This window comes from Triturus cristatus, chromosome 2_1, assembly GCF_964204655.1.
Source record: "Triturus cristatus chromosome 2_1, aTriCri1.1, whole genome shotgun sequence".
Taxonomy (NCBI): Eukaryota; Metazoa; Chordata; class Amphibia; order Caudata; family Salamandridae; genus Triturus; species Triturus cristatus.
Genome location: NC_140581.1, coordinates 331,267,547 through 331,293,490, shown reverse-complemented (window position 1 = coordinate 331,293,490; position 25,944 = coordinate 331,267,547). Strand labels below are relative to the sequence as shown.

At 42.0% G+C, this 25,944-nt stretch overlaps 1 protein-coding gene across 1 annotated transcript in view; it reads right to left on the bottom strand.

Annotated features, from left to right (window-relative positions):
- Window positions 1-25,944, bottom strand: part of PARP8 (poly(ADP-ribose) polymerase family member 8) — a 788,553-nt gene that overhangs the window by 87,127 nt on the left and 675,482 nt on the right. Inside the window, exons 20-22 of the mRNA XM_085631232.1 lie at window positions 8,432-8,544; window positions 3,189-3,261; window positions 1,893-1,962 (exon numbers count right to left, since the gene is read on the bottom strand). Of these exons, the coding sequence (XP_085487358.1) occupies window positions 1,893-1,962; window positions 3,189-3,261; window positions 8,432-8,544 (256 nt within the window). The remainder of the gene's footprint in view (window positions 1-1,892; window positions 1,963-3,188; window positions 3,262-8,431; window positions 8,545-25,944) is intronic.

The following is a 25,944-nucleotide window of genomic DNA, read 5'->3' as shown; positions in this document are numbered from 1 at the left end:
AGGCCACAGTCGGAGGAGAGATGAATCCAGCGTCCGGGGAGGTGTCCAGACCACTGGCATTCCCCAGTTCGTCTGCCCAGTCCTGTTAAAGTTCGGCCTGTCTGGCCATAGGGTCCTCAGACCCCTCCCAGTCGCCCCCGTCATCCGATTCCTGATAAACAGGAGGAATAACCGGAGCCGGGCGGTAGATGAAATGCTCAACCGTCGGCGTCGGATGCGGCGTCGAGCGGCGCCGGGCCCAGACCGGGGCTAAACCGGGGAACGGCGTCGTCCGGGGACGGCGCCGGGGCTGGAACCGGTGTCGGCGCCGGCGGAGGAGGCGTCGTGAGGTCGACCGGCGCCGGCAGAGATCCAGCACTGGATCCTACGGGGACCTGCGGCGTCTGGACCGAAGTCATCGACGGCGCCGGGGCCAGAGCCGCCGGCGCCCGAAGGCGCGCCGGCAGGCGTCGACGGCGGTACCTGGCCCCTTTTTGCCGAGAGGAAGGCACTGATCTCTGCCGGAGTCGCGTCTGTCCCAGGGACCGGCGGGTATGGAGACGGACGCGGCTCCTGCGGCTCCGCCTCTTGGACTTCTTCGAGCGCTTCGACTTACCCGAAGACTTCAAGCCCGACGAGCGATGATGGTGCCTGCGGCTCCGCGACTGGTCCTTGGACCTCCTCCTGGACCGGGACCGTGAACGGTGCAGAGCCGTGTGCCGAAGCTTGAGAAGCTTACGGGACCGCTCCCGCCTAGCCTTCGAGGTCAAGGCCTGACAGTCGAGGCACGACTCCGCATCGTGGTCGGCCCCCAGGCAGTAAAGGCACCGGCGATGGTGGTCCGTCACCGACATCAGTCGATGACAGGAGTCACAGGCCTTAAAACCAGGCATCCTACCGGCACCAGAGTCGAGTCGACAGAAGACCAAAAAGAGTCAAAAAGTTTAGTCAAAAAGTGACTAAGGGGTAAGCTCTTCCCGGATCGGCGCTGCCTGGCGCGGAAAAAAGAACTGAGGGCGGCGTCTTAGTACTCCGACGACGTCATTCCGGCGCACGACGCCGACGACGGACGCGGAGCCGCAGACGATGCCTAGCGACGCGCAAGGGGTATTGCTGACGAAAAATCTTTCCGGATCCAGCCTGACGCCTGGGGATATTCTAAGGTGAGGAATCTAACTAACGTGTTTCTTTCAGATCTGATATTTGTTATGAGGCATGCCAGATGCACATTAGTTATTACTGAAATGGAAAGTGGAATCTATTTTGTTGTGTCAGAATTATGAGAAAGTATAATATTGATATATGTATCTTTTTTTTCCTTTTGTAATGTTTGTTAACCGGGAACAAATATTTCAATATGACAAGCTGTGCAATTCACACTTGCACATACATTATTTAATGAAATACCATGAGCAACAATGAAAAATACATGACTGCTAACATCGACCCCTGCAACATTTGCTTTTTAATGTTTAAATACCATCAACAAAAATATTCAAGTGATCTGACACCAGGTAAGTGTTTAACAAGCTCATGAGTGATAATAGTGGGTTAGCACAGTAGCAATTTGCAGTCAAGGAAAGATTAGTACAAGAACCCTAAAATACACAAGAAATTCAAATTTTAGTAAGAAACAGAACAATTGTGATATTAATTGCAGGATATAATTAGGCAAGCAAGTAGACAAATGCATTTTTTGTTTCAAATGCTTTGTACGAGATATGTATCCACCCACAAAGACAGAAACACAACTTTGAATGAAAAAGTATAAGAATGCCAAATCAACTACATTATGTCAGTACTATATGGCCACCACCACAAAAATATTCAATGTTCTAGTTTTTCAAATTTCAAAAAAGGTAAATCAATGGAAAACTTAACAAAAATATTAACAATATTTGCTACATAATCACCTGAGTATCCAAATGAAATGCTTGACAAAGGGCTAAGGTAGATCCCATTTCCGTACATTGCACCGTGAAGCTGAAAAAGATCAGCCTGATCAGCATATTTATAGGTACATACTAGCAATAATCAATCAAAATTGTTTATTCAGTCAAATTAATTACCATAAAAGCACCTAAATATATACATACAACATACAGAGATTAGTCATCAGTATACAATTAAAACTTTAGAAGTCATTACTGGACAGTTGTCTCCCAAAAAACGTCACAGCGGACAGATACAGAGATCATGATTACATTATTAAAAATATCGGAAATGTGATCCAAATGTGTTAGAACCAAAAGGGAGGAGATTCCGGATCTTCTAAACTAGGTCTCTATCCATTGACTTTACCTATATCGGAACAGAATGGGCATTCATTTCAGACATCTCTTTCATATTAGAGATGTGTGACACATTGATTGACAAAGCTACAAGAGCAGGTTTTGGGGAAGCAAGGAAGAGGACACACTCCACAAAACATTACTGAGGTCATATATGTTGTGTGCCAAGCTGTAAAGGCCATCTTTACAAAAGGAAAGTTACAAATTGGAAGTAGTACACTGACAGGATCACAAAATTGGGGCATGGTCTTACAGACATGACCTAGGTGGAAAGGCTCAGAAATATAGGGCTCTAATAATATGCAGTATAGTGAGACAGGACAGACATATTTCCGAATGCGAAATGCAAGATATTCACTGGAAGAGTTCCTTTCCAAATAAATGTCCATATAGAAAGACTAAGTCATGCTAAAAACTTCCTTATACTAGAATCTTTAATAAAGCACAGAACAGCCTCTAAAGAGAAGATGTTGACACAAAGGCATTATTTACATTACTTTCAAAGGACAAGTTCAGACATAAAAAACAAGTAATAGGGGTGAGAAAGCAAGCATTCATCTGGTGTTAATGTATGGCACAGGTAGACTCAGCATTTCAGCCTTCAGTTTGCTAAATTGAATAACATTATGATGAAAAGTAATACATATTAGTCGTAGTGCTATGAAACTAACAATAGGCAATAAGGTAGTGGAAGTGATTTATGTGTTATATAACAATTAAAAAAATATTTACAGACCACAAAATATTAGCAAATCATGTAAATAAAGGATTCTAGACCCTGCTGTTTGTTACAATGCATTACAGACCATTTAAGTGCGATACAAATGTCAACAATATGAGTTTAAAATGTACAATAGAGCTCTAATGAATACATATTAAGTTGTTACACTGTTAGCCTTTAGAAAGGAAGTGGGTTACCTGTAATCTCGTATTGGAAGCAACTACTAATCCATTCCTCAGAATAGAGTGCCAGTTTTCAATGTGCGAGCCGCTTAAAAATAGAAAACATAAGGCTAAATTTAGTACTCACAAAAAAGTGAATGGAGTGTCAAAAAAGTCTAAGCTAAATATACTTAGGTGGAAAACACAATTCGTACTAAAACACAACAAAGTTCCTATAAAACAAACATGCATTGTCAAAGACAATAGGTCTGGCTTCCAAATTGAATTCTGTATAGTAAATTGAAAAATCCTGCAGAAATGAAGCAAACAATGATTGTTTTCTGTAGAGGAGAATGTGTCTATGCCATAGGGTATTTAATGTATGATGAACAGTCAATAGCATGAAGTGAGAGGGAAATACGCCTCTAATTGAAGCCAAAGCCCACTCTGTGTATCTCACACTGTAACAATAGGTCAATACTACAGCTATGCTGTCAAGCCAGACAAAAAAAGGGACTGTGTAAAAGAGCATAAGCTTCTCAATGTTACGTCTCGTGTATCTAGCGTCACCTTTTCTTTTTAAACACACCTCAGATTTAGCTTGCACGAGTGGTGCCTAGTCCTAATTATGTGGTCTGTGTCACTCACACTAGGGAAACTGATAACGGAACAGATAAGTGAATCTGGAGATCACTTCCTTGTAGCAGGCAGAATTTAAAGCTAAAGACAGTTCTGTTTATCCAGTGCTGTATCTCTACCAAAAACCAAAAGCAACCATTGTAGAATGTTGCCTTGTTGATGTTAGCTGACGTATTGTGACACTGTTCACTGGATGGACCTTTTAAACAGTGAAAATATTTCTAGAACAGATAAAAACGAACCATCATTGCTTGGTTTTCACTGTGATTACTGCAAACGCATTAGAATTCCAAAAATAGAAACATTGTGGAAATCGCCAAAACAAAAATGGAGGTATACAAACCATCTTTACATGTTCTCTCATATTGCCATTAGCACATATCAGGTCTTAAGTAAAAGGCATGAATATAGCTTCATGCTTTTTAGTTACACATATCAGCAGTAGGTCGACACTCTAGTCACTCTACGTCAATTTGCAAAGTACGTGTCCTCTTACTGTTTTGTGATGGAGCTCATTTTAGGTTGGGGTTCCCAACATAGTTGTCAAGCAGACCTTTTGAGTACAATATATTTGGATTTAGCTTTAGGTCCACTGCCTTCAAGCACTGACTTTTCCTGACAAGCCTCTTTCAGCTATTTGAAATCAGATCTTAGCTAGGCTCAGAGGAGTACTGTTCAATTACCTGCTGGTACTGGCTGTTAGGGTGTATCTACAGCCAGGGTCAGGGAGGTCCTTGGGTGCAGGTGGAGTTCGCTCCATTTCCTGGTGGTCAGGGAAGAGAAGGTGTGTCCTCCCATGTGCTGCTGTGGCGGATGCAGGGGCTATGAGCCAAAGCAAGTGTGGAGGAGCAGAATTCTCTAGTGGGAATGTGGAATTTAAGGCGGCGGTTAATGTAGCCAAGTCTGAGGTTGTGTAGGGCCTTGAATGTGTGTGTGTGAGGAGTCTGAAGAGGAATCTCTTCTGTACTGGGAGCCAGTGGAGTTCTACGAGGTGGGGGGGTAATGTGGGTGCAACACAGGAGGTCTCGGAGGACGTCATGCTGAGACGCTCATTGATGGTCTGGAGTCTTTTGCTGAGGTGTGCATTGATTCCTTAGTAGGGTTCATTTCCGTAGTCCAGTCGGCTGTCTGGTACTTTGGGGGAGTCACTTGAAGACCCTGCGTAGCATATATTCATACTCCGTAGTCTGACTAATCTGAGTATTCATAGTCCGACTGATCATTACCCTCAAGTACATAAACCCACTGCTCAAATAGAGAATCTAGCAGTACAGGAATGAATAAGTATGTTAGGTCAAATCTGTAGTAATGGAAGTATTAAGTGGATATTGGTTGTCATTGGCAAGCTTGTGACATGGTGACATGTGCTCATTTAAAAAGGAATGCTTCAGGAACTCTGGCCAAAACACTGGGTCCTTGGTGGGTGATCACAGTGAAGGGCCACAACTAATAATGCTCTCTATTTGTTATTGTAGAGTTCTCTTTCTTCTCTGCAAACCAATAGAATGTACATCTCTAAGGGTTATGCAAAAAGAAGTCAAGTGTGATCCGCAGGTATCCCCATACAGACATCAATCAGAATTGAGTTTGTATGGTTATCACAGAGGCAACCAAACACGCTATTCTTAAATAGTTTTGCTTAATGGGTGGCAAACACCGAGTACAGAGATCAAGAGTGGTACGCTTGCATGGTATTACATACAGGATAAAACTAACAAATAGCATTGTACTCTAATGCAGTTATGTGAGTTTGATTGGACGGTTAAAAATGGGTCATTTTTCATCAAGATTTTTTTGTAAAATTACAAGTGAAAAGATACTATGCTAGATCCCAACGTTAGGTAATAGCAACCGGTCTTATGGTTTTGATGTTACAATTTTCTGTACAAGAGATTATGGCTAAATGAGAATAGGCTAACACAGTATATTTTCGCATCTAAATTGTACTTAAGGGAATGTAAGACATTGTCTTTGTTCCCCTAATGTTTCCTCATTTTTTATTGGAGAGAAAGAGATATCGTCTGCACTTATTTCAGTCTGGTCTTTAGACGTGTTAGGTGTGCTAAACATTTTTGTGGCTGAACAATCAAATTCCTCTTTTGTCTCTCAACAAAATAATAGAGGTGGCAGGTGTATTGCTCATCGAACATACAACTGAGACTTCAATGTGACAAACATAGTAGAAATCCAGCCCCTGCTTTAACTTCTGCAATGCAACCCCTAACACCTGATGGCAGACATAATTGTCCAATGGAATCTTTATGAATTTTGAATAACTTCACTTTTGAAGATTGACTGTTTTGAGTGCAGTATTTAAATGGTTTGCAGAACTCACATTTTTTGCCTCTGCATTTGTAGGATTTGAAAATCATCTTATGCTCTTTAATTATACAGTGTATGTGATTCACAGAAACCAAACAGTAACTCCTCTATTTACTGGCTTAGGTGGGGGACAGGCTTGTGTGACTAATGCAGACACGAGTGCATGTGTTGGGAAGATATGCTCTCTTATTACCTGAAACACAACTATAAAGTGCAGGTAGTCACTATCCCAGAATACCTGTTTGCTATTGAGAAAGTTTGTTATTGTCCCATTTTAAACATTGCGCACCATCGAGAAGTTCAGAACATGAGTGAATACTGGCTTCTGATGGGAGGAAACTAATTCCAATAAAAGGTGGCTAACACTAGTATCATTCAAGCTTTCTAACTGAAACTTGTTGATGGTGGGCAGACGTACTCCACGGCCAGTAATGGCTGGATGCCAACTCACACAATCTTCTATCTTGTCACTATCATAGAGAAGGCCCTTGTTCGTTTACACACTGTGCAGAATTGTAGTTTGATTGCTCAGCCCATATTTTCATATCAGTTTTCATGGCTTGCAGAAATTATGTTTTGTTCCCTTTCTTAAGTCTAGATTGTTGACTAGTAATGAGTGGTCAACTGTATTTAAAGCACCAATGTATTTTTACATTTTAACCATACTCAAAGCCTTGCAGATCATTAACAACACATTCAGGCACATGCATCATCATAGGGTTTTGCGATTCCTTAATAGCGATTATTAAGGAATCACAATTAAGGAATAGCAAAACCCTATGCATGTAGGAATCGCTAAAGAAATAGCGATTCCCACAAATTCCTTAATTGCGACTAGCAAATTGCGAGTCGCAATTAAGGAATGTCTTCCCATTCATTCCTATGGGCCTCCAGGCCCATAGGAATGAATTAGAGATTGCGGGAGCAATTTGCGAGTACCAGTAGGTACTCGCAAATTGCTCCCGCAATTTCCATGGTGCAAGGGTGTCAAAATGACACCCTATTGCACCCATGTATGTTCACTCTGCACAAATGTTGCATACACACATGCTCTAAGGGCATGTGTGTGGGCAACATGAAACTTATTAAAATGCAAATAAGTGCATTTTTCTAAGTTTTCGCAAATTACCATGAGGTCCAGCCTCATGGTAATTTGCTCACGCTAATAGCGAAATCGCTATTTTGGAAACTGTAATGCATTGCATTTAAGGAATCTCAATTAGGGATTCCTTAAATGCAATCGCTATTTAAGAAATCACAATAATTTGCGATTTCTTAAATTGCGAGTGGCAAGTTGTTTCATGCATCGCAAAAGCTATTTTTGCGATCGCAAACGGCCGATTTTTGCGATTCGCGCCGTTTGCGATCGCAAATAGCTTTGATGCATGTGCCTGATTGTGCTATAAATGAACAAACTCATATTTTTTTTTAAATAATTCAGGCAGGTCTTAGGGGACAACCAACAATGAAACTACACTCTGAGAGCAGGAACGAAGCATACAGATTATGGCTAAATGGGAATAGGCTAACACAGTATATTTTCACATCTAAATTGTACTTATGGGACTGTAAGACACTGTCCTTGTTCCGCTAATGTTTCCTCATTTGTTATTGGAGAGAAAGAGATATCATCTGCACCTATTTCAGTCTGGTCTTTAGACGTGTTAGGTGTGCTAAACATTTTTTTGGCTGAACCATCAAATTCTTCTTGTGTCTCTCAACAAAATAGTAGAGGTGGCAGGTGTATTGCTCATCGAACATACAACTGAGACTTCATTGTGACAAACATGATAGAAAACCAGTCCCTGCTTTAACTTCTGCAATGCAACCCCTAACACCTGATAAAGCACCAATGTATTCTTAAATTTTAACCATACTCAAAGCCTTGCAGATCATTAACAACACATTTTGCTATAAATGAACAAACTCATATTTTTAAAAATAATTAAGGCAGGTCTTAGGGGACAACCAACAATGCAACTACACTCTGAGAACAGGAACGAAGCATACGGATTAGCTATCCTACAGAAGAAAATAGGGAAGGACAGGTCTCTATGGAGACCTACTAAGTAAAAGCCTAACATCTTTAATTTCTGATATTATAATTAGGTTGAGCCCAGTTCATTAAGGTAAAGTGAAGCTGCTATGTAAGAGCAGAGGCTCTTTGAAACGAGAAAACAGTTTAATACATTCTTTAAGAAAAGAAAAAGGAAATAAAGCTAACTAAAATGAGGTAGGAACATTTATTTTTGTATTCACAGATTCAAAATGTGAGAGTAATATTGTGGAAGTTATTTACAAAAACAAATAAAACTTACTGAAATGCAAAAGTGCTTCCAAAGAGTTTTTTAGCAGCTCTGAAATTGGATTCTTTGGCTGGTGGACTGCTTAGGAGCAAAAATTGGTGGGGAGTGTGCATAAACTTCAGTTGCTGTAAAATAAACAAAGCATGAGGTTACCCTGGCCTAGCAATTGATATTGGTCAAAAAATGATTATGATACATGCACCATGTAAAAAATTGGATAACTGGTTGAGGAGGGTGAAAAAGTTCTCAAGCAGCAACCACAGTTCTCAGGATGAAGTCATGAGCAAATCCTAAATTAACCAATGCTTAACCCTCAAGTAGCATGGCACAGAGCAGTCATGCTTTACTCAGAGACCATGTTCAAAGGCATTTTGCAGCACTTCAGCCAGCAACACAGTAAAAACACACCACAAAGCGACCCCAAACTAGTTTAGAAAAACAGAGTCATTTTCAAAAAATAAAACAAGATGAAAACTATGAAAATTCATTCAGTACTACTGGAGATATGCAATTCTATAGATTTTAGTTAAATAACACCCATAAAAATAAAGTCCCAACTTTAGATACCTGGTGGTGCCTTGACTAAGACAAAGTCACAAGTTCAGGCCAACCGCAATACAGTGAGCACGGCTACAAGGACCCAGTTAGTCGCACTAAATAAAGTACCATAAATGCTGGTTTGCAGAGAGATGCGAGGACACGCATCATGGATCAATCGCGCAGCCGAAGTGATTCACTGGTTCTGAAATGTGGCTAGACTGGGTTGTTAGGTCCTGCGTTGCTGTCAGGGATTTCATCGACGATGGCTTGTGATGCAAAGTTTGGTGTCAAGGATGTGTCACACAGTCGCAGCAATGCATCGTTTCAGAGGAGCTGTGATGTGGAGTCCGGCGTTGTCCTCAATGCTGCAGTCCACGAGGCATGTGATATCCTGGGCCAAGGATGCCTCATGCAGCAGCAGTTCTGAAGAGGCTATGGAGGCGATAAGGGTCTTTGTGAGGGGTCCAAATCACACAGCAGCAGCAAAGAGTTGGATCTGCGTTGGGTTGCACCGTGTAGCCAAGGAAATTCTTCGGTTCCGTTTGATCCACAGAGCTGGCAGAGCACCTTATGCCCACTTCCCAGGGTCCAGGACTGGGGCACCACTTGGAAGAGTTGACTCACAGATGGAAGCATGCAGGTGCTGGGTTCAAGGGTGTTGAAGCCTTCTGTTCCTTAGGCTCTAGTCAGGAGGCCAGCCAACTAGCACTTAGAGTCACTCTGGGGTCCTGAATTCAACCAGTGCAGGTCCAGTCCTTCTCATCCAAGCAAGATGGCAGCAGTTCAGCACTGCAAGGCAGCAGAGTGGCAGTCCTTCACCAGCACAGCAGTCCTTCTTCCTGGCAGAGTATTTAAAGGTCCAAAAGTGTACTGAAGAGGTGGTATCTGAGGTCCAATATTTATAGCTGGTGCCCTCCCTCTGAAAGGTGGGAGAATTTTTGAGAGATTTCTCTTTGAAATCACTAGGCATTCTACATTCCCTGTCCTGGCTCCAGACTAACTACAGTGGGTATGTTTTGCGTGGAGGTAGAACACAGTCAGTTCAACTATAAGTAGGGCTGTGCCCAGCTCCAGCCTCCCATCCTGCCAGTGATGGCCCATCCAGGCACACCTAAGCTCTCTATTGTGCATGGGTTTCCGGGATGGCCCCACACACCCCCTGGGTGTCATGCTTCATCATTGACTCGCCCGCCAGAGATTGCTCTAGTGTCATGCGGCCTTTGTTTTTATTTGAGGGACTGTTCGGGAATGTTTGTGAGGAGTGGGGGATCCAAATAGCTAAAAACCCCATACACATGCCAGTGTTTTAAATTCTGTCATTTATTAATGGGTGGTGTAGGAGTGATTAAAAGCAATTATTGGACACTTGAGACACCATTATGCGACTTGTGTCCTATTTAGGTCGACAGTTTCAGCCCAGCAAGGGCCCGCACATGGGTCCAGGGCTTTCTTCAGGACTAGGTTCCTGTATGTCCCTTTTTCGTTCCCTGTTACAAGCATCAACACCTACTCAGTGTGCAGTAAAACATACTATATCGATTCCTAATAGCTGGTCAAAATCAATGATAGGGTCCCTAATTTTTGGACAGATAAACTTCATGGAGGATTGGGAAGAGGGAAGCCTTGTAGTCACACATTCATCAATGGTCTCTCCCTGCTGATGGCACCTATTTGTGTGTCTCCGTCCTCCCGATGGTAGTGTCTTTATTTCTATTCAGTTTGTTTTTGTCCACGACCAAGTGCCCGCCTACATAAACCACCATCTGCACTTCCATCGACCCCCCAGGAACCGCTGCTCCGCACACTTTGCCCTTGCACAGATCCCACGCTTTCGCTGCTGCCGCGCCAGAGGACACTCCTTCTCCCATCTTGCCACCAAAGCCTGTAACACCCTACCTTTCACCTCACCCATACTGATTGACTTCAGGAAGGGGCACAAGACCTGGCTTTCTGACTTCTACCTTCAGCCAGCACCTGGATACCCTCTCAGGTGAAAAGCTGCGGTTTAGAAATACGACTTGATTGATCTGTTTCCCACATTAAAGCTAAAATGATATCTAAGTTTAACCCATATATTTTCATTATATTTTCACCCCATCTAATAGGTCACACAAGAATGCCTTTCACTTCTTGAGGTACTTCACACTTTCAACTACACACAACACACACACACACACGCAGACACGCACACACACACACACAAATGCCCAATTAAAGTAGGGAAAACTTCACAGCAAGAAGATATGTAAAGAGAGACTCATATTATCTCCAGAAAAAGAGATTTAAAAAAAAAAAACACAAGGGCATACTTGTATAGGCTACTATTCCCAACACAATCTTGACAAATGATAACCATAGAGGATGAATACACTGCCTGACTCAGCGGAGAGCTAAAAAAGCTACAATGTACATCTTTTAACTTGTCTCTCCTCCTCTTCTCCAGTTTTATGGCCACAATACCACCCTCCCTAATTGAGAGTACCTAAGGATGAACTGTTCTAACTCGTTTATGTGGATCTGAATGACTTTTAATCTGTATAGATTATTACAGAAACTGAAGCAGGTTTAAGTTAAATTGTCTCTCAAAGATGTTTGACTTAGGAGTGATTGAGTCCTCTAACAGCCCTTGGGCCAGCCTAGTGGTCTTGGTCCCAAAAGCTGCCGCGCCTGGTGCCACACCCGAACTCCGGTTCTGTGTGGACTACCGAGGACTCAATTCAGTCACCAGGACTTACGCGCACCCCATCCCCAGAGCTGATGAGCTCATTGATCGGCTAGGAGCTGCACTGTACCTCAGCCTTAACTGATGGGGCCAAAGAGAGGTCAGCATTCTGCACACCAGATGGGCACTACCAATTCCTGATCATGCCCTTTGGGATGAAGAATGCCCCTGCCACCTTTCAGAGGTTGGTCAACCATTTGTTGGCTCGACTGGAGAATTTCAGTGCTGCCTACCTGGATGACATTGCAGTATTCAGCGCCAGTTGGGAAGAACATCTGCGCCACCTCTGGGAAGCGTTGATGGCACTGCGAAAGGCTGGCCTCACGATCAAGGCGAGTAAGTGCCAGATCGGGCAGGGTTCCATTGTGTACTTGGCCCACCAGGTAGAGATCGGCCAGGTGGCACCCCTACAACCCAAGATTGATACCATCCTGGCATGGGAACCCCCCAAGACTCAGACACAAGTGAGAGCCTTTTTAGGACTCACGGGGTACTACAGGAGGTTTGTCAAGGGGTATGGCAACATTGTTGCACCTTTGACTGAGCTGACTTCCAGGAAGCAGCCCAAGAAAGTGAACTGGACTGACACCTGTCAGAAGGCTTTTGACGCCCTGAAGACTGCCATGTGCACAACACCCGTGCTTCAGGCGCCCAACTTCGCAAAGGAATTTATTGTCCAAACAGACGCTTCAGAGCATGGTGTGGGGGTTGTTCTTTCACAGATTAATGAGGAGGACCTAGACCAACCTGAAGCCTTCATCAGTAGGAGGTTACTTCCACGGGAACAGATGTGGAGTGCAATTGAGCGTGAGGCATTTGCTGTGGTATGGGCACTGAAGAAGTTGAGACCATACCTGTTTGGGACTCACTTCCTGGATCAGACAGACCACAGGCCCCTCAGATGGTTGATGCAGATGAGGGGTGAGAACCCAAAGTTGTTGAGGTGGTACATTTCCCTACAGGGGATGGACTTCACGGTGGAACACCGCCCTGGTACAGAACACGCCAATGCTGATGGTCTGTCCAGATTTTTCCACCTTAGTGAAGAGAACTCCTAAGGGGTAGGGTAGTTCTCCCCACATTTCAGCTGGAGGGGACACGTGTTAGACCTGGTACCATTGGCGTGAGTCTCCCTTCCATTTTTCACTGATTGCCTCCACTGTTTTTGATATGTTTTGCCAGTTTAGATGCTTTGGGCACTGTGCCACTGCTATTCAGTGCCACAGTGCAAGTGCTCCCTATGTTAAATTGACACAATGGATTAGTGACTCCATGATTGGATTATTTGATTGACCTGTCAGACCTTAGTATAGTGCACCATGTGTGCCCAAGGGCCTATAAATCAAATACTGCTGGTGGGCTTGCAGCACTGATTGTGCCACCCACAGGAGCAGCTTGTAAAGTGTGTCTCAGGCCTGCCATTGCAGAGCCTGTGTGCAGTCTAGTACTGCCATGTCGACTTGGAATATGCAACCACTTGCCAGTCCTTAAACCTTCCCTTTTCTACCTATCAGACACTCCTAAGGTAGGCCCTGGTGCAGGGTGCATTGTATGTAAAATGTAGGTCATGCCCTGATGTGTGTGGCATGACCTGATAGTGAATTACGGCCTATTTCGTTTTTCACTATTGCAAGACTACCTGTCCCTATAGGCCAGAATGGGCAGTTTGATTATAACATCTTATAATCCTAACTGACCCAGGGAACATGGTAGAAAAACAAATTTAGTATGCCTGAACTTAGGATGATAAAATACATCTTTTTTACATCTGTGTTTGAAAATACCACTTTTAAAAAGTAGGTATTTTCTTGCCTAACCATCCAGCCTGCCTCTGCTAGCTTGTGTATTGTATGTCTGTTTTTGTGAGTGACAGGGACTGGGGGGCTCCAGGAGACAGGGTGAGTCAGCACAGGGCTGAATAGACCTATCTGCATGTAGAGTGGTGGGAGGAGTAGCACCTGGGCCTGAATAGGACTGTGCCTGCCTTCCACAATGCTGGCTCCTCCCCCTGCGGTGTGTCTGAGGACCCTGGCCCACACTGACAAAGGAAGAAGGTGTACACTGGCAGAATGCACCCAGAACTGGTTTGGACTAGGTACAGGACCCTCTGCCTTCAGAGAACAAAGAGAATAGTAGTATAAATATGGGGTCCCAGACCCCAATACTTTAGATCACTTCTGGGAGAACAAGACAAACCTTTGCCAAGGAGAAGAATCAAGGAAGCTGCAGGAGTTTGGACTGCCCCTCTGCCAGTGTGCTGTTTGTATCATCTTGCAGAATATTACTCCAAGGGCTTGAACTTGTGCTTGCCTTCTGCTGAAGTCTCAGGGCTAAAAGACTTCACCCCAAGCTCTCTCCTGAATGTCCTTGCTGGGAATTCTGTCTGCAGAAGCCCGCGTGTCGCTGGGAACTTGAAGAGCGACTCAACGAGAAGAAGCGTGTCGTCGTTGCAGCTGTTGCCGTCGCATCGCTGGAGAAGCGTGTCGCCACCGCAAGGGTCACCGTCGCACCACCAGAGAAGCGTATCGCAGGACCAGTCGCAGCTCCAAAGTTACAGAGTTAGCCACACAGCCGTTGGGCGTGCACACATTGTCTTCACGTCGTTGCATGGCATCAAGGGTGCCATCTTACCGCATCGCACCAGATTGTCCCATCGTATCGAGGTGCCATCTTGCCGCATCGTAACCGGAACGCAGTGCGAGAATCAACACATCACCTCCTCTCCGGTAAGGAACAAGACGCATCCCCTACTCTGTGCAAGCACTGAGGAGCGACGCATCGCCTCCCTCGAAGCAAGGAACCAACGCATCACCCTCCCTGCGAACCTTTTGTTTGTTTTGCGTTACGCATCCAGGTACTTTTGTGAGAAACGTGTTGCATTTATCATCAACTTGAACTAAGTTACTTCTACCATCTTTAAGTCTACCAAGTGCACCAAGATTTATACTGGGTCAAGTTTGTAAGTGGATCTTAAGTAAACAAGCCCTAAAGTCTAGGCTCACATTTTGTGAAGAGGCAATTAGATCTGACAGAATGAGCCTTCAAACCATCATATATTCTGCTGTTTAATCCTCATTTTAATTTTAGTGTTATTTGCTCTAACAAGACATCCATCTTTATCCATGTTGGTAGAGATTTCTCCATCTTGGACCTACTGATAGCTCTTTCTGTTGCAACTTATTCCAACACTCCAAGTTATCACTTCCATCTGGCAGTGCAGTTGTTCTGGACTGGTCTTATGTACGGTGTACCAAAGAGCCACTGTTTTCCCCTTTTCCACGATTCCTTCTACTTTTTCTCATGTTGAGCGGTGGCTCTTCCATGGAGTATATTTTTAATATGACAGGATCTGCTCTTCCCTTGCTTTCTAAACATTTGTTTAAATTAGTCCAAATTAGCTATCCCCCCGATTTTTATAAATATGCAGCTAAAAACATCAAAAACAAGATTTTGTGAGAATTCACTGAAACATCAATAGCAGGTCAATATCACTGTGCCTGCAAGGGGAACCTCAAAACAGACCTATTTCTTTTAACACTCAAACTGCCCAGTGGGTAGAAACAAATTATCAGGTTCTGAATATCTATTATACACCCTAAGGAAGAAAGCTACTAAGTCTCCATCTCTCTCACCTGAGAGATTACGGTATCCATCAAGCTGCACAGTTACATTACCATTTCTTCAGGTGTTAGTATAACGTCTGAGTTCTCTCCCCAACAGCTTACACACTCTAACTATGCTCCTCACCCATCTTGTGTCTCTTAAACAGCACCTCATACTTCACACCAAATAGGTCAAATGAGGCCACCAATGTGGTCTCTACATCTTCAAGCACCCTTTGTATTCACTCCAAGGCACATATTTCTCATACAAGCTACTTTTCTCTACCTTTACCTAATTTGGCTCTGCTGACCACCTCCCCAATTTCCCACTGGCCAAACCTCATCTCAACCCCTCAGATTGAAGTTGTACTCCCCCTGTCCTTTCCAAATGTGTTTCTCTGCTTTAAACTAATATCATCCCTCTCAATTGTTTTACAAGAAACACTTCTACTTCTTCCATTTTGAAGGATTCTCTAACCCACATGTGCCTTAAGGAGAATCCCCCATTTGCTACTCAACAGCTCAAACCTCAATTAAATGGAGAGCCTGGACTACCACATCCAGGGATTCTACTACTGTAATCCCATCTATCTTAAAAAGGCTAGACTAGACCCCTAAACCTAACTGGCTAAATCAATTGTCTTTTAACAGATTATCAAACAAAGTGGTCTTCAGTGAAAGAAATTAATGAGTGGGCTAGGCTATTTAAGAACATCTGTGTAACTTGCCCCGTAAGAGCCAGGTCTGCTCAGTGAAGGTACCTACAAGAACTTGTTGAAAGTTGTAATTGTAAACATTTCGACCCCTACCTTGGCCCAGAACACAATCTCATCAAGGAGACTGCATGATTGTGGGACACCAAGAATATCAACATTAACATACTTGAAAGTAGGCTGCAGGAAAATCTTCCTCTTATTGGAAATAGTCCTGACTTTAATTACAAGTGTGTAAAAGTCAATCTTGAGGACTACATTCGTCTGAAAAGAAAGAAGAATAGACTGAAGATTTCTGCCCCCTTGTTCCATAAAGCATATGAGGAAAAAGTATCTGAGAAGAATGAAGAATAATTGCAGACAACTCCCACTCTCCTTGTAATCAGACTAAGATTAGGACAGCAAGAAGATGCTATAAAAAATCACATCTGCAAGCAAAGTCCGAACACATCAAATCAATTTTGGACACCTCCAACAATCATGGAAACATCTGTTGAAAGTAGCTGAACATCCCAGTACCATGAAATCTGATTTCCCCAAATCCAAAAGTTAAGATTATGTAAAGTTCTTTGCTGAGACAGTAAGTCCCATCAAACACTCACTTCCTCCAATCCATCACCATTGAGTCAATCACATGTTGCAATGCCAAGCTCAGATGACATAGTATCTGGTATGCATGCTGCTGGTACGTATACTCTGTTGCCACAGAGTATATACCGCCAAAAGAATGGTCAGCCTGCCACATTTATATGTGGGCGGACCCTAGGTATGGCTATGGCGGTAACTACTCTGTCACCACCATACCCACACCTCTCCGACCGAGTAAGGGTTGTTGAAAAACTAGCTATGTGTCTGCCCACTCAATCAGGATGGACGAACATATAGCCATTCTTTTTTTACTGTCCACCACTGCCAGGGAAACGCTGTAAGTGAATGACAGTAGCATGCAAATAATGCTCTGGCCGCAATGGGAGATGAGTTCCATGGAGATGGGAACATTGCTTTTTTTTCCTAAAAGAAATACAAGTTTGGGCAATTTCGTTTGAAAAGAAAACTGTTTGGTGCAGGGTTGTGTCATGCTGACACAACCCTACACCGAACAACGGTTCTTGCCAATGCATTATAAATGACTGCCTGCTTGGGGGGCATTTATATCTTTGGTTGGTGGGGTCCCTCCACCATGGGGACATATCATTTACTCTGTCCCCATGGAAGAACGACTGGCCATCTGCCACAACTTAAATCAGGCCCTTAGTCCTATTTCATTAAAATCTTGGAGAATTAGTTATTCAGAATTATAGTCAAAGAAAAACCCTCAGACCACTCTTTACATAGTGTCGGGAAATATTGACTATTCTGTTAAGTTTGTCACTTGCGCAAGTATGTGCTCCCTGACTGTCTGAAAATTGGACAAGTCACCTATTTTGAAGAAAACATCAGCGAACGCTAATGGTCTCAACAATTTTACCTCATAGCAGAACGACCTTTCAGAGAAAGGTGATAGAAAGCTCTGTAGGCTTACAACTATCTTATCACATCCAATTTAGAAATTTCCTAGACAATTTTCAATATGGATTCAGCTATGGTTGTAGCACAGAAATAGTTATTCTACAAACTGTTGACCCACCCCATTTGTTCGACTGGATACTCATGTGTACTTGTGCTTCTAGACCTGTTGATTGCTTTCAAAACTGTCAATCTTATTTCTCTGATCAGCATTCTGAAAGAATGAATGAGCCTTGAATGTGTGATTCACCTTTTATTTGTCAAACACAGTTTGCCTCTAGGAAACAGGTGCAACCTTAAACACTTACTAGACACCAATGATAAGCATTATCATCTCCTCTCTATTCTCGGATGTTCAACTTTTTAGGATTCACTTTCCCCTATCCTGAGGGCTCAGCTGATAAGCTCTGCCAGAATCTCTTGAATATAATCTCTTCCACTTTCGCTGGCGTCCTGTATGGTCTACAGCACCAGGGGGCAATTAAGCTTGTGAAAGGCATAATATACATGGTCCCATGCATCCACAAGTAGTAATCACCCATTTTCTGACTGCTGCTTTCTCTGAGAATCTGTTAGTTGGTTGTTGATTAATGCACACAGATGTGAAAGAATTTGATAGTGTAGATTGATGATTCTGCCATGACCCAATGAAGTAGCTCAAGGCCACTGTGCCTATTTGCTTTGTGTAGTTGTTGTAGACTGTAAGTTAACCAAGAACTAGTATTTCAGAAATACTGATTAAATTACAAAGTTACACCTTAAGGGGTTTTAGATACTGCAGCCTTTACATCTGTATCACGGTTATCTGCCACACTATATTTTAAGACAATTGGCTTATAAATCCCTTTAGGACTGATGAAACTAGTGAGGGGGACCTAGGAGTCACACAAATGTCACAAGCAACTTTACAGTTTATGAGGACAAACAAAAAATCTTACATAAAAGTGATAATGTCAATTTCTTCGTTGAGATCTAACTGCTAACACTACACCTTACTTTGTAAATGTTGTTACAGACTTGGTTCAGGATCGAAGTCAATGTAACTTCTAAATTTCTGAGGAGAAACATGTGTCTTTATATGCTCTAATTCATTGTGAAAATGACCTGCCTTGAGTGACGGCGATGGACTGAGCGGCGGAACCCACACCTCCGCACGGTCACCTGGTGCTGGCTCCTCCCCCTTCCTCCTTCTTCGGCTCGGACGATCGAGGCGGCTGGCAGCTGGCGTTTTTCGACGGGAAACGCTGTGCGGGGACTTTTGAAATTCTCCCGGTTTCTCCCTGACCTTCGTACCCATCTACTGGTTGTACCTCCGATGGAACAGAACTGGGGGAAAAAAAACGTAATCTGGAAGGCAACGCTGCGGCTCCGTATCTGAAAGTGCCTGCGCCTGCTTGAAAATTCTTATTCCTGGAACACTTAGAGGGAACGGCAGCAGGTGAGCAAGTTGTAGTCGATTGCTCAGGCGCTTAGGAATTGGATCAGTATATGGACTGGGGGAAAGCACAGAGTGAAGGAGGGGAAGAGACGGGACTAGGCGAGGTGAAAAGGAGGAGGAAGGACAGAGGGGAAAGAGTATTCTCTGTGGTTTTTTTCTGATGATCCTTGTTTGAACCATGGGCAAACTTTTGAATGCGCGTGTTCTCACTAAGGCAAAAACTCGTCGTCAGCTGCCCTCTGAGATTAAGAATTCAAACAAGGCAACTGATAAGGAGCCTGGTAAAGAGCCTCAAGAAAGTTCAGATGAATTAGAAGGACCTTCCACGGCCCCAATAGGGCAACTTAGTACAGCGAATTTAGTCCAGAATGGAACAAGAGAGCTCAGCACCAGTTTGGTCGCTTTTCAGTCTGACGAGCCATCTAAATCACTGCCTTTCATTCAGCATGACTCTGATAAGGTAGCTAAAAGCGACATTAAATCGACCGAGGCCTTGAAAGATGGTAAGCAGTTTCCTCTATTTCAGAAAAATTCTAGTATGGTAACTAATAGTCTTCTTCACTCAGAGGGTGCCCAAACCACAATCCTTTCAGCAGATATCCACCCCTCAGAGAAGACGTCAAAGCCGGAGTCTGAATCTCTACCTAATTCCATTTTAATACCACCTCGATTTCTGTATCAAGATGAGCATTCACCTCGGCTGCTTGTTCAAAAGCAAAACGATCCAATATTGATATCCGAAGCACAGTTTGAAGATACTACTCGATTTAACCCATTGACTGCTTTGGAATCTAATAGTGTTCTAACGAAATCAATAAAGCCACCTTCAGTATCATCAATTTTGGATACTCCAACTTTAAAGGCGGATGAACCTCTTAGCCCTCTCCTAGATATGAATACGGAGTCAACAGGTGAAATTCAGATGTCAGTCAAAGACATGCTGAATCTAATTCTGGATGAAGTTCGGGAAATTAAAAAATACCAAAAGGCTGAATTAGCCGCTGTACATCAGCGACTGGAGAAGATAGAGGACTTAATTTCAAGCTTTCCAGTTCGCTTTCAGGAAGCCGAAGCACGAATCTCGACCTTGGAGGATCAAATGACGGTAGCCCAAAAAGAAGTTAAAATACTTAATAAAGACAGACGAGCCTTGGAATTAAAACTCGATGAGTTGGAAAATTTCACAAGAAGATCAAATTTGCGTATCGTAGGGGTTCCGGAGGGGCTTGAAGGCTCCGACACAGTACGATGGGTATCCTCCTTTTTGAAACAGAAAGTGCTACCGGAACATGAGGGGGATTTCACAATTACTAGAGCACATCGTGTGCCAGCCCAGCCGTTCCCCCATTCTGCTCTACCTCGTACAATCCTGTTAAATTTTTCAGACTATCGGATAAAGGAAGCCGTTCTGTCTAAGGCTTATCAATTAAGACAATTTGCTGTAAATGAGACGATTAAATGCCGGATTTTTCCGGATATGTCGGCAACCGCCGCACGGAGAAGGAAGGAGTTTGTGAAAATGCTTCATCTGTTTAAAGCTAATGGTGCCCAGGCCATGATTGCTCAACAATCTAAACTTAGAGTTTTGGCACTGGGCAAGCAGTATATGTTGTCAGATCTGGATGAAGCACAAGATTTATTGAAGGAAATTACTCAGGGGTTCAAGGGTGAAAAGTGACGGTTGTAAAGATAAATATTCTTCCTTGCCCTGGGTTTTTTTTTTTTTTTTTTATCTATTTTTTCTTTTTTTTTTTTTTTCCTGTTATTTTTTGGGGGAGGAGTAGTCCAGGGCCTAAGGGGTGTAACACCAGGACACCCAAGGTTTAGGGGTTAGATCTGGGGCCAGTGTGGGAAGGGGAAATAGGGCCGCAGGTGAGGGGGGGGGTCATGTGAATGGGGAAGGGGGGATGAGTTGAAGGGGATGCACGGGTGGGGGAGCAGAATGGGTAAAGTAAAAATAATGAAGTCTTTAGTGCTATGTTTATTATTAGCTATTCTATGCCTGATAGGTGATTCTTTGTTTACAAAAGATAAAATGAGAGATTCCTCCAGAAAATATGTAATCTATCTAAATACTGAGTAGCGACTGTTTGAAAATTATTTCTTTCAATGTGAACGGCTTAAACAACAAAAAGAAACTACGGGCCATAGAGCTGTGGATTAAGTCGGAAAATCCCTCGGTAATATTGCTGCAGGAGACTCATATCCCATATGTAAAATTGGATCAATTCTCTATGTTTAAAAAATGGGCCTCATATCGTGGTTTCTCCTCATTTTCAGAAGCTCAGCGAGGGGTTGCCATATTTCTGAATAAGAATATTTATCCTGAGATCATACAAACAAATGAGGATGGCTCAGGACGTTGGTGCTGGGCCTCCTGTAGAATAAAAAACAGATTGAGACCTATTACATTTGTCAGTTTATATGCTCCGGTAGACGATTGCTCCTCAGTTTATGAGGATCTATTTCAATCTTTACTGATGGTGGTAGGAGATATCATTATTGGAGGAGATTTTAATCTAATTATGAACTTAAGGCTGGATAAGACCACGCAATCTAGGAAACAATTTAAACCTAAATCATTGAAAGTTATTCTTAATTATAAAAAAACTTTAGACCTTTGTGATCCATGGCGCACTCAATACCCGCTAAAAAAAGAATACACATGCTGGTCAGGCAGGTTTAAGTCTTTTTCGCGGATTGACTTTTTTCTAGCCTCCAGACAGCTTAATATGTTGAATCAAAGGCCTATCCATAATGGGTTCTCAGATCATGCAATGTTGGTTATTAACTTTGCTTTGGATCCAAACTTAAAGACTCCCAAGCGTTGGGTATTCAACAAAACATACTTGAATGATGAAATGTGGGTAACGTCTTTGAAAACAGAGATCAATGATTTTGTATCTCGTAATGCCAATTCGGCCCCGATTAATATTATCTGGGATGCTATGAAAGCCTTTATTCGCGGTATAATTATAAGTAAAGATGCAGCAGTATTTAAAGCAATTAAAAGTAAAAAAGAGGCGTTGGAACAAAGAATACAAGCTTTAAATGAATTAAGACAGGCAAACTCATCCAATACGATCTCACATCAAATAGATGAAGCCAAAAGGGCATTAAGTGCATATTATTATGCTCAAAGCGAGGAGATTTTTCGCAGACATTCTCAAAAAATATACGAAGAAAGTAATTTTACTGGGAAGTTTCTAGCTTGGCAGGTGAGAGAACAAGCAGCGGCCAATTTGATTAGAGGACTAAGATGCCCAGCGACTCAAATAGATACATTAGACTCGATTGGGGTAGGGAAGATAATGCTCGCTCATTATAATAAAATCTATAGTCAGCAACATAATATTGATCAAATAAAACTATTGGATTTTTTAGAAAATTGTGCATTGCCCTGCCTTTCTCAAACTGATCAGGAAGCATTGTTATGTCCTTTCTCATTGGAAGAGGTAGAATTGGTGGTTAAAAATCTACCAAATGGGAAGGCTTCTGGCCCAGACGGTTTGTCAGCTGAATTTTTTAAAACGTTTTTTTGCACTTTTTCAAATATTTTTTTGTTATTATTAAATTCGATGTTGGAAGGAGGCCCGATCCCGGACTCTTTTAGAGAAGGAACGGTGGTGAGTTTTCTGAAGAAGGGGAAGGATGCTAAAGATCCAAATTCGTACCGACCAATTACTTTACTAAACACAGATTATAAAATCGTTACTAAATTAATATCAATGCGCCTGAATCAAATCTCAACAGAATTGATCCACCCGGATCAGAACGGTTTTATTCCAGGAAGGCAACTGTTTACAAACACACATTATTTAGTTGACGCCTTAGATTATTTTGAGACACAAGGGATCCCAGCATTGATTTTGTTATTAGATGCAGAAAAAGCTTTTGATTTGGTGGTTTGGGAGACACTTTTTATTATTTTAACGCACTTTGGTATTCCCCATAAAATTGTAAATTTAATTCGAAATCTGTATACTATGGCCAAAGCAAATATTATTATAAATACGGTAATGGTCGGCACTGTTTTTGTTAAGAGAGGTACGAGACAGGGATGTCCCTTATCCCCAGTCTTGTTTGCGTTCTTTATTGAGCCCCTTGCGGCTGCAATAAGGAACTGTGTTAATATTTCTCCCCCAATTCCTTCAATGAGTAAGATCAAACTTTATGCGGATGATATTATGTTATTAATTAAACCTGAGCTTCATTCGCAAGTTAAGATGCTTCAGATCTTCGAAGAGTTCGAAGCCTTAGGGGGTTACCGGATCAATAAAAAGAAAACAGAGATCATGATCTGTGGGAATAGAGATCCAGAAATACATCCCGATCTAAAGTGTTGCATTAATACTAAACCCAAAAGATATCTCGGGGTCTATTTCTCACAGTCAGTTAAGGATTTATATATGCTTAACTTTGATCCCCTTCTTCTAAAGATCCGCTTAATGTTTACACGTTGGAATTCCTTGCCATTATCAATCCTGGGTCGGGTTGCCCTGATAAAAATGTCTATTCTTCCGTTATTTAATTTTCTGTTTTCTACTATTCCTTGTTTTTTATCAGGAACGTATTTTTCCAAGATTGAATCTATGTTCTCTGCATTCGTATGGGCAAAGAAGCCTCCTCGTATAGCAATTAATACTCTCTATGCAGATTTAGATCAAGGAGGACTTTCTCTGCCAAATATTAGAGATTATTATAATGCTTATTTTATACAGTATTTGTCGAGATTTAGGAATCAAACTCAAGGTCAAAACTTGTTTATTAATTGTTTCTTCGACTTAATTTGTTTTGAAAATGAGCTACCCCCCCCCCCGCAGATTTTTAAATCTCCCAAATTAGTTCGCTATAAGATTCTTTTATGGTTTCTTAAAAAACGTACTGCTATGTTCAATAGATATTCACTCCCACTATTTAATGTAACAACTCCACTGTCCAGTATTTTTCCACTGATGGGTATTAAAGGTGGATCTGATATAGCGGACAATTGGGCCAGAGTAGGATTTAGTAAAGTAACTGATTTTTTAAAAAATGGAGGCTGGATAACTCCTAGAGAGATGGCAAGTCTTGTTCAGACAAATTTTTTGTTGGTTTTGTCATATAATACTATTTTTAAATTTTTGGGACAACTTGATATTGAACAGCTTAATCAACCAACGCAATTGGTTAAAGATCTCCTTATAAATGAGTGTATAAAGAGACCAGGGGAATGGAAACGTTGTTTAGCATATAGTAGGGAAACGGATTTAAGTCAAAAAGTAATTAAAAAATGGAAGGAACAAGAAAACCATGTACTATCTATGAATACTTGGAAGACTATTAACCATTTTAACTTTAATATACTTCGGGGAGCTAATTGGCGTAGAATGTTATTTTTGGGGAAATGGTTATTATATCGTACTCCTGCTGCTATTTCCAAAATGTATTCAAATTATCCTTCAAACTGTTTTAGATGTATACAACACACATCCGCCAACTGGTCTCATGTAATGGCTCATTGTACCAATATAAGGGAATTTTGGGACGATATTTTTGTGTTTTGCCAGATTTATTTTAAAATTACGCTCCCTTTTAATGAAAAACTGATACTATATGGTTTTGATTCAGATCTTAAAATATCCGCTCAATTGGCTAAACTACTGTATATAGCAACGGCAGTTGCAAGATCTTTACTACTGCAAAACTGGCGGTCAAAACAGATTCCAAGTAAATTAGAGTGGATGCAGAAAATGAGGAGAGTAAGAAAGAGTGAACAAATTTATGCTCTGCGGGTGGGAGGAGGGAGAAAATTTGATAAAATTTGGGGTTCTTTTTTTGATTCGGACTGATGGTTATTTAGTGGATGATGTTAAACTTTATCATTTGAGAATCCTTTATGCTGAATCTGTTTTTTATGGTGTTTGATCCTGTGTATGTTTGACCAGCAGTCTTTATTGTCATTAAAGTACTTCAATAAAAAAAAAAAATTAAAAAAAAAAAAAGAGAAATTGACCTGCCTTGGACTATTCAGTCAGTTTTAAACAAGTACTCATTTAAGCCTGGTAGGATACACATCACCAGCCCAACTAGCAATTGAATCAAGAGAAGAGTGCCGGATTTATGGTGCAAGAAGGAGGAATCTATGGAGTTTCAAGAATAGGATGCATAATACACATCATGCAGTTCTAAAACACAGACACACAATTTTTATGTCATTTGTTATCTGAAACATCAACATTTAAAGTGATACCTTTGTACATGTCAGCAATATCCTGCAGCTTATATTAAACTACTGAAGATGTACTTGTTACCCAGACAAGATTTTCCTACAGGCGTCTAATACTTGTGCCTCCATTCTACAAGATAAATCCTTGATATATAGATAGAGGTGATGGTGTAAGATATTGATTTTAGGTCTTGCCTACACAGAGTTCTCCCTGTGTTTGGCAACAGACCTTTGTTTCCACTAATTGCTCATTATTCGATTGCTTTCTTTTCAGTTCCATGTTGCTAATTTGATAGCATTCCTACATATTTTTGTTTGTTCCTTCCAATGAGCTTTTCAGTCTTATTTTTTCAATGGATGACCAGCATCCCTCAACTGAAGCTGTCAGACCCTTGGACTGCAGTGAATGAGGGACTATATTTTATCCCTCTCTCTCCTTCCCCTAGCTCCTCCATCTCTGGCTCACATTCCTTTTATTTACAAACTACCCCCTGTGCCCAATTACCACACTCGGCCTGCCTGCTGCTACTACGGAAGCAGACAGCCACATTTCAAAGTGTTTTTCAGCCATTTCAAAATGGCCATATTGGAATGCTTCTTCTTAAGCTTTATGGAAAAGCTATTTATGATGGCTGCCATACATGCACACGCATGCCCCTGTATCACAAGTGAACCTGTTTGCTTTGCCAAAACTTGTTAATTTTTGTCACAATTACAAAGCTGAATTTTGAAATACTAATTTTTTCTGCTAGTCTAGTCCATTTCCAAGTCATCAGATAACAGGCTGTTTTAATTG